Here is a 10,093-nt window from a genome sequence, read left to right as displayed (position 1 = left end):
GTTTTTTAGCTGCACTGACAGGGACGACTGGTTGCAATCGAAGGAATGATGAATGCGGCCGAGTACAGGGATATCCTGGACGAAAACCTTTTCCAAAGTGCTCAGAACCTCAGAGTGGGCCGAAGGTTCACCTTTAAAAAGACAATGGACCTAAGCACACAGCTAAAATACAGGAGGAGTGGCTTCAGAACAACTCTGTGACTGTTCATTAATGGCTCAGCCAGAGCCCTGACTTCAACCCAATTGAGCATCTCTGGAGAAAATGGCTGTCCATCAACGTTCACCATCCAGTCGCAGCTCGATGATCGACTTTGTGGTCGTGTCATGACTTGCGGCCGCATGTCTTGGACCCTCGGGTGAAGAGAGGGGCGAAGCTGTCAACTGATCACCACCTGGGGGTGAGTTGGCTCCGATGGTGGGGGAAAGATACCGGTCCGACGTGGCAGGCCCAAACGTATAATGAGGATCTGCTGGGAACGTCTGGCAGGATCCCCTGTCAGAGGGAGTTTCAACTCCCACCTCCGACAGAACTTTGCTCATGTTTATGGGAAGGCGGGGGACATCGAGTCCGAGTGGACCATGTTCCGCACCTCTATTACTGAGGCGGCCGACCGGAACTGTGGCCGTAAGGTGGTCGGTGCCTGTCGTGGCAGCAATCCCCGAACCCGTTGGTGGACACAAATGGTGAGGGATGCCGTCAAGCTGAAGAAGGAGTCCTATCGGGCCTTTTTGGCCTGTGGGACTCCTGAGGCAGCTGATGGTTACCGGCTGGCCGAGCGGAATGCAGCTTTGGTGGTCGCTGAAGCAAAAACTCGGCCATGGGAGGAGTTCGGTGAGGCAAATGGAGAAAGACTTCCGGACGGCTTTGAGGAAATTCTGGTCCACCATCCGGCGTCTCAGGAGGGGGAAGCAGTGCACCATCAACACTGTGTATAGTGGGGATGGGGCGCTGCTGACCTCGACTCGAGACGTTGTGAGTCGGTGGGGAAAATACTTCGAAGACCTCCTCAATTCCACCGACACACCTTCCCATGACGAAGCAGAGTTTGGGTTCTCTGAGGCGGGATCTCCTATCTCTGGGGTTGAGGTCACCAACGTGGTTAAAAAGCTCCTCGCTGGCAAGGCCCCGGGGGTGGATGAGATTCGCCCAGAGTTCCTAAAGGCTCAGGATGTTATGGGGCTGTCCTGGTTAACACGCCTTTGCAACATCGCGTGGACATCGGGGACAGTGCCTCGGGATTGGCAGACTGGGGTGGTGGTGTGTTCCAACTACAGGGGATCACACTCCTCAGCCTCCCTGGTAAGGTCTATTCAGGGGTCCTGGAGAGGTGGGTGCGTCGGGAAGTCGAATCTCTGATTCAGGAGGAGCATTGTGGTTTTCGTCCTGGCCCTGGAACCGTGGACCAGCTCTACACCCTTGGCAGGGTCCTCGAGGGTGCATGGGAGTTCGCCCAACCAGTCTACATATGTTTTGTAGTCTTGGAGAAGGCGTTTGACCGTGTCCCTAATGGAGTCCTGTGGGGCGTGCTTCGGGAGTATGGGGTACCGAACCCCCTGGTACGGGCTGCTCAGTTCCCGTACGACCGGTGTCAGATTTTGGTCCGCATTGCCGTCAGTAAGTCGGACTCATTGGCGTGCCCTCTCCAGGTCGGGGATGAGAGAGGGTCTTGTTCACGAGTGAGGGAAGAATGGAACAGGAGATCGACAGGCAGATTGGTGAAGAGTCTGGAGTGATGCGGACTTTGTATCGGTCCGTTGTGGTAAAGAAGGAGCTAAGCCGAAAGGCGAATCTCCCAATTTTTCGGTCGATCTACGTTCCTACCCTCCCCTATGGTCACGAGCTGTGGGTCGTGAAGAACAAGATCCCAGATACATGCGGCCGAAATGAGTTTCCTCCGCAGGGTGTCCGGGTTCTCCCTTAGAGATCGGGTGAGAAGCTCAGTCATCTGGGAGGTTCTCAGAGTAGAGCCGCTGCTCCTCCACATCGAGAGGAGCCAGATGAGGTGGCTGGGGCATCTGATTCGGATGCCTCCCCGATGCGTCCCTGGTGAGGTGTTCCGGGCACGTCCCACTTAGACCCCGGGGACAACCCAGGACACGCTGGAGAGACAACGTCTCTCGGCTGGCCTGGGAATGCCTTGGGATCCCCCCGGAATAGCTGGATGAAGTGGCTGGGGAGAGGGAAGTCTGGGCGTCCCTGCTAAGCTACTGCTCCCACGATCCGACCTCGGATAAGTGGTAGAAAATGGATGGATGGATGTATGACTGCTGATATATAGTTCTGCTCCTAGTAGTAATAATAATAATAATAATAATAATAATAATATCCATCTACAGAAACATTAGTCGTGAGCTTGAAGAAACGGACGCCAGTGAAAGCTACCCCCGCTAGGACGCCACTACGAACGGTTAAAATCAATCATGAGTACGTTCATGGAGTACGTCGTTCCTTGCGCAAACTAATCACTCATCGTACTAGTTCGCAGTGAACCTCCGCTTGAGTAACTCATGGCAGAACAGTCCACTTCATACATACTGGTACGTTGCTCCTTAGCAGATCGCGAATGAAGAAGTTCAACGAACGAATCACTCGTGGCTGACTACATCCAATTCAGTACATTCAGTACATTCAGTTCAGCAATTCAGTTCAGTTCAGTCCCTCCCCCACTTACACGGTGCTGCCTGACGTTGGCTGCTCATTGGTCAGTCGTTGAAGTGACTGACGCTGGCGAATCACGAATCACATGGCAGTAGTTTAGTGAAGTACCGCCCCCGCCTGTACGCTGCCTGCCCATTGGTCATTGGCCAAATATTCACACGTGAGTGACAGAACGCTGCAGGAGTTCCGTTTGCGCTCCCAGCTGACTCGCTCGTTGTGACCAACCTCAAATAACGAATCATTTCATAAACTGATTCAGTTTAATACGTTCACTAAAAAGATTCGTACTTTTGAACGAAACGTTCGCGAACGATACAACACTACCTGCTCGAAACTGCAGTACCCCACTGCGCCTGTAGAGCTCCCCTCCCCTGGTGCTCTGTTTACCTCTCAACCGCGCGCTGCTCCACAGTGGCCGGCTGGACACGCACCGCCGCCCCGCAGCCTCGCCTCACTTTGCCCGGTCCGGTGCGGCCGCTACGGGTGTAAAAACCGCACCCCTCGTGGATCCTCATCGTTGCCGGTGTGCTGGCGACGCTGTGCCCGTAGGTGAGTGGCGTCAAAATCGGGCTCTGTTGACAGACAAGCAGACGGTGCCGCGGCTCGGCTGGCCGGAGACGTAAACTGCTAGACGGCTAACTACGAGTTCACTCCGCCGTGGTCCCGTCAACATGGCGCCGTCCAAAACAAACCAATAGGGGACTTGCCACAATCGCCAAACGACTGTTGTACCACACTGCGCCAAGTGTCGACTCTTTCCTGAAATAAACAAACAAAAAGCTAGAAGGGATGTTTCTTCTTTTAATCGCTTTTCTAGCTGGCTAGCCAGACGTAGCAACGTCACAACATTTTAGCATTGCGAACTAACCCACCTTGTCGTATCGTTTTATTAGTGGCCAGTCTCACGCTGAGCTTAATTGGTATATTAGCCATTTAAAAAAATATTAATTTGGATGCTTATTGGCTCTTTTTTTTTTTTAAACAATTTGTCTCGTAGCGTGCTAGCTGCTAGCCGCAGTCTGTCTCGCGCGCGTGTGTGTGTGGATGCAGCGTTCGTGGCCTGCCTGCCAAGGTTGTCTCTTTGTGGACAAAACCCACTTATTTTACCATCATTCTCGTATAATATAATAGAACTATTTGATGATATACAAGGCTCAACTGGTGGGAAGCAAAGCCAGTGGTTAGTGTCGGCATCAATGATTGATTGACAATACGACATAAATGTGTCGCACATTTTGTTTGCCAAGCTTTATTGAGCCTCGGGACATATTTTTACATTACAAAAAAAATATCAAGGCACTCCACCACCAAACCAAAATGTCACAAAAAGAATTTGCAGTATTGTTGTATATTTGTTGTTCACGCTAACCTAATTAACCTCTGTCGCCACCTGTTGCCATTCATAGTTGTTTTGTCGTTTACGCAACAGGTTCTCATTTCCCACTGAACGGTTACATTTGTGAATTAAATATAGGTGAGGTTATCATAATTTCAGTATTTAGTGAACCCTGAATAAAACATTTTTTTAAAGGGTTCGTTAGTGCCTGCTCTCATTCTCTAGCTGGCACTATTTTTCAAATAAGCGGCAAAGCATGCTTGCTTAAATTTTTTTTTTTTTTTTTTTGCGTCAATGCAGTTGAAATTTATTTGAAAACTGACATGAGAGAGAAGGAAATATTGCATAATTAAACTGCAGAATTTTCAACCAAACCATATAATTTCCTCTGCCCAAGTACACTACATTTATCCTAACATATAATGTGAAATGCCATAGATAGGCTAGTGGAAATTAGCTTAGCTATGCTAATTATAAGCCTTCAAACAACTGCTACTTTAACACACAGAGCAGCAACGTTTACAGTAGAAACAGAGCATCCTGTATATTCCCTCTGCTCTGTGGGAACAATGGCTATTACTGGAGCTTAGAAGCCTCATCATCTTGCTCTTAACTCATTCACTAGCAGCTGTTTCCGAACAGACCCACAGAATATTGTGTTCTGTGAAAATATAAGTACAAACCTCTTTGCATTCTATAGTAATCAGCGGTAGAACATGGGTTGGTTTCAGCAAAAACACGTTTCTGTCTAAAAAGCGGCGTAAACAAGCTTTTGGTGAAAGAAACGTCAAGCAGAACAGTGACCTTTTAATGCATATATTTTGTTGCTTTTGTTTTGCTTCTGGAGACTGAACAGACTTGGGCTTTCACTATTGAATCTTTTTTTTAGAAGAAATTGTTCTATAATTATTTTGTTGAGTAAATAATTTTGAAGATACTTTTCCCGCCCGTTTTTTTTTTTTTTTTTTAAACTACGAGCATGCATTTTATTCTCATTTATGAGGGCTGGACTTCTATCCTTAAACTGCATATGCTGGTACTGAGCGTATGGTATAAACTGAACAGCATTTGAGACAACAAAGTCAGCCTTTGGTGAACGGTTAGCATTTGCGATTAGCATTAGCGCTCTAGCGATTACCATTTTAGGTTAAAAAAAAAAACCCCGCTAACTACCATTCCGCACACTCATCATGTTATACAGTCCCCTCCAAAAGAATTGCAAGGGTACGGTCAATTCCTTTGTTTTTGTTGTATACTGAAGACATTTAGGTTTCAGATCAAAAGATGAATATGAGATAAAAGTTCAGAATTCCAGCTTTTATTTCATGGTACTTAAATCTAGATATGTTAAACAACTTAGGAAAGAGCACCTATTGTTTGAAGCCACACACTTTACAAGTGAGCAAAGGTATTGGAGCAGATATTAAATTAACTTAAAGTGAATAAGATTTAATATTTGGTGGCCTAACACTTACTGGCAATAACTGACCCATTGACTTCACCACAATCTCCATTTGAAATGCTTTTCCAGGCCTTTACTGCAGCCTCTTTCAGTTCTTGTTTTTTTCTGGGGGTTTCTCCCTTTAGTGTCTTCTTCAGTAGGTAAAATGCATGCGCTATTGAGTTAAGGTCCGGTGATTGACTCGGCCAGTCTATGACCTTCCACTTTTCCCCCCTGGTGAATTCCTTTGTTGTGTTGGCAGTATGTTTTTGATCATTGTTTTGTTGCATGATGAAGCTTCTCCCGATTAGTTTGGATACATTTTTCTGTAAATGGCCAGACAAAATGGTTTTGTAGACTTCAAAAGTCATTCTGCTGCTTCAATCATGAGTTACATCATCAGTAAAGACTCGTGAGCCCGTTCTAGAAGCAGCCATGCAAGCCCAAGCCATGACATTACCTCCACCATGCTTCACAGATGAGTTTGTGTGTTTTGGATCATAAGATCCTTTCTTTCTCCATACTTTGACCTTTCCATCACTTTGGTAGAGGTTAATCTTGGTCTCATCAGTCCACAAAACTCTGTTCTAAAATTTTTGTCACTCATCTGTGTACTACTTTGCAAAATCCAATCTGGCCTTCCGATTATTTTTGCTGATTAGTGGTTTGCATCCTGTGGTATGGCCTGTATATTTCTTCTCTCTGTCTTCTTCAAACAGTGGATTGTGATACCTTCACCCATGCCCTATGGAGGTTGGCAGTGATGTCACTGACCAGTGTGTTTGGGTATTTCTTCACAGCTCTCACAATGTTTCTGTCAACTGCTATTGATACTCTTGACCGACCTATTCGATGTCTCTTGCTCAGTACACCAGTAGTTTCTTTCTTTTTCAGAACATTCCAAATAGTTGTATTGGCTATGCCCAATCTTTGTGCTATTGCTCTGATCGATTTTCCGCCTTCTCTCAGCTTCAGAATGGTTTGGTTTTCTGGGGCTCTATGCCCCTGGTAGGGTCACCCATGACAAACATGTCCTAGGTGAGGAACCAGACAAAGCACGGCTCAAATGACCCCTTATTATGATAAAAATAAATGGACCTAAGTTTCCCTTGCCTGTATGCAGGTCACCGTGGCTCCAGGCCTGGAGGTGGGGCTCGAAGGTGAGTGCCTAGTGGCCGGGCCTACAGTGCATTCGGTAAGTATTCACATTTCAGTTTTTCCACATTTGTTGTTAGAGCCTCATCCAAAAATGGAATAAATATTTTTTTTCCCTCAAACTTCTACACACAACACCCTATAATGACAATGTGAAAAAAAGTTGTTTTGAATGGATGATCGGTGGAAACATGATGCACCTGAGCTAAATTTTGAGCTTTGTGGCAAAGGCTGTGAATACTTATGTACCTGTGATTACTTAATTTTTTATTTTAAATAAATGTGCAAAAATAAAAAAAAAATACATTTTTTTCGCATTGTCATTATAGGGTGTGGTGTGTAGAACTTTGAGGGGAAAAAATGAATTTATTTCATTTTGGGATGAGGCTCTAACATAACAAAATGTGGAAAAAGTGAAACGTGAATGCTTACCGAATGCACAATAGGCCCGGCCACCAGGCACTCACCTTCGAGCCCCACCTCCAGGCCTGGCTCCAGAGGGAAAAGGGAACAAAAATCATGTTATCATTACTGGGGTGTTATGTGGAGAATTTTGAGGAAAAAATGAATTTATAATTTTTTTTAATAAGGCTGTAACATAAGAAAATGTGTGTACGCAGATGGGGCCCGGCTGGCCACAGCCTGAAAAGGCAACATTGGTCCCCTTTTCATGAGCACACCACGTGTGGACCTTTGCTTCAGAAGTTGGCTCTAGGGATGTGGTATGTCACCTTTCCTGCAGAGAAAGAGCCCCAGCTGGCTTGTGAGGTTGATAGGTTCGGATGGATATAGTTGGGCTCAACTCCAAACACAGCTTGGGCTCTGGTACCAGTCCTCTTGAGAGGGGTTGGATTCTTTCCCACTCTGGAGTTGCTCACGGTGAGAGGTGCCGAGCAGGTGTTGGCATGCTTCTTGCCCCCCCGACTCGGTGCCTGTACGTGGGGGTTTACCCCGGTGGACGGGAGGGTAGCCTCCCTCTGCCTTCTGATGGGGGGACAGGTCCTGATTGTTGTTTGTGCCTATGCACCAAACAGCAGTTCAGAGTACCCAGCCTTTTTGAATTCCTTGGAAGGGGCTCCAGCTGGAGACTGACCCGTTCCGCTGGGGCACTTCAACGTTCACGTTGGCAGTGACAGTGAGACCTGGAAGGGCGCTGCTGGATAGAAATGCTGGAGCGGCACACGGTATGGACTGCTTGAATAAGAGTGGTAAATCTGAGATTTTTGATCCAGTCCGATCTGATCTTTTTTTATTATTTTGTTTTGTTTTTGTTTTGCTGATATCGGACTGATTTCTGATCTCAAAGATCGGATCGGGACACCCCTAATATTATCCCACATTAACTTCTTAAACAATGACAATTGAGATGAATGAGGTGATTTTTATTATTTGTTGCAGTCATTTTAGGCAGAGATCGCCGTTAAAGTTGTTCAGACTTTGTGAATGAAGCGGTTAATATAACTGTGGGAATGGGGAGTGCGGATGGTGGTCTGCATGGTGAGCAGAGCGAAAAGACAGGGCTAGACTCTTCTTAGATGGTTTTAGCTATGTCTTCAAACTGCTTCTGATACGGCGCTGCCCGTCGGAGTAACAATGTGATTGCAGTTAAAAATGACACCTAACTAGTCTGATAACAGTTTTCGTGATGTCAGAGGTTTCAGAGCTGGTTTACATGCAGATGCTGTTCAAATGTGTAAAAGTTACAAATTTTACGACGTCAGCGGTGACTTTCAAAGTTTCACTGCGCTAACAGGTCCATTTCACACGTTTCATGTGTTCTATCACAGTTGAGATGAATAAGGAAGTGATGTCCCGCGTGGAGAAAAAGAGGTTGGCGGATCCCAAAGTGGTCCAGTATGTGTGGGCTGCCATCGAGGTTATCCGCAACCAGAAGCAAATTGCCAACATGGACCGTATCTCCAAGTAAGTGCCGCTTCTGCAATAGAATTCATTACTATTTGGTACCGGGTCCTACACAGAGACTGGGCAAAAAATAATTGATTGACCATCAAATAAGTTTTATTTAAAAAAAAAAACAAAAAAAAAAAAACAGTTGCATCCGCCTGTGCATTTAGACACACAAATCAGAGCGCTTGTCTCTGTCACATGAGATGGTAGTAAAAAGCCCCCTATTCGGCAAAAATTAATAAACAAATATCTTTAGAGCTTCTTTAGAAAAGGGGAGAATGCCAAATGATGAGACCAAAGAAGAGCCTACAACTTTCAAGAAAAAGAGAGCCACATTTTAGAGACAATATCAAATGTCCTACTTCAAATACAGGTTTATCTCGACAAGTGATTGTCACGCACCAATCCTGCTCTGTGTAATATGTGGCAAGTCTCACAAATCAGGCAATGAAGCCTTTGAAACTGCCAAAAGGCACTGACGAGAGTCATCCCTTGCCATATCGCGCCATGTCTCATTTTAGGGCTGGGTGAATTTTAATCGTGATTTCGATTTTGGCTTCTCACGATCATAAAAACATTATAATCAAAGAAAAACGCTGAATGGGGTGAACATCTCTGTGTGTATTTGCAAGTTCCTGTGTTGTGAAAGCACCCTGACTGCACCTGTATTGCTTGCAGCAAGTGTGTGATGTATGTTATTGTGCCTTCCCTGTGTGTGCTTTTAGAAGTTCAATGACACCCCAGTGAGAGTTTACTGTAAAACTAAACGGCAAAAATAATTACACATTCTTTATTTAAATACAACACGCAGTTCCTTATAGCAACATCGGCATCTTAATGTTTATACTCAATGGAAAACCCTATTGACAGGATTTACCTTCCAATGACAAATATTCATACACAAACACTGTAGGAACACAGACATGTAATATAACAATGCTCACGGCATATATTCTAACCTATGAAAAACAAGTTACATTAAATTAATAAAGTTCAGTTCAGTCCCAACTTTTTTCTTGTAGTCTTTGTTAATGTGTATATCTCCATGCATGCAGCACACTGCCCATAAAAGGCCAAGGCGCACACTGTAGGAACAACGGGTACCGTATTTTCACGACCATAGGGCACACCGTATTAAAAGGCGCAGTCTCAGTTATGGGTTCCATTTCCGTATTTAACACATTTCTGTATTTATATAAAAAAAACAACACACACCCCGTCGCAGGAGCGTGGCTTTAGCGTCCTCCTTCACACACACCTTCCCCTGTCCTCAGCCACGTCCGCTTTTCCTCTGTGTAAGCAGCGTGTCGGCAGAAAATGCTCAAAAAAACAAATAAATAAAAGTCAAGCAGAGCGCTCATCACACAACAACATTTATAGATGTTGGAACTCGGTCCAGAGTCACTGATGGTGTAGTGGTACACTCGCCTGACTTTGGTGCAGGCAGCGTGGGTTCAGTTCCCACTCAGTGACGGTGTGAATGTGAGTGCGAATGGTTGTCCTGTTCTATATGTGCCCTGCGACTGACTGGCGACCAGTTCAGGGTGTAGTCCCGCCTTTCGCCCGAAGTCAGCTGGGATAGGCTCCAGCGTCC

General features: G+C 45.7%; 1 protein-coding gene across 3 annotated transcripts in view; it reads left to right on the top strand.

Moving 5' to 3' along the window:
• The first annotated feature begins 3,068 nt into the window (after nucleotides 1-3,068).
• Nucleotides 3,069-10,093, top strand: part of zmynd11 (zinc finger, MYND-type containing 11) — a 63,726-nt gene continuing 56,701 nt past the window's right edge. For all 3 annotated transcript variants that reach the window (XR_009769652.1, XM_061693663.1, XM_061693662.1), the window contains exons 1-2: nucleotides 3,069-3,208; nucleotides 8,379-8,514. Coding sequence is in view for 2 of the 3 variants with exons in the window: in XM_061693663.1 (XP_061549647.1) it covers nucleotides 8,384-8,514 (131 nt within the window). In the remaining variant the exon portion in view is untranslated. The remainder of the gene's footprint in view (nucleotides 3,209-8,378; nucleotides 8,515-10,093) is intronic.

This window comes from Phycodurus eques, chromosome 13 (assembly GCF_024500275.1).
Source record: "Phycodurus eques isolate BA_2022a chromosome 13, UOR_Pequ_1.1, whole genome shotgun sequence".
Lineage (NCBI taxonomy): Eukaryota > Metazoa > Chordata > Actinopteri > Syngnathiformes > Syngnathidae > Phycodurus > Phycodurus eques.
This window is presented reverse-complemented; position numbering and strand designations above follow the sequence as displayed.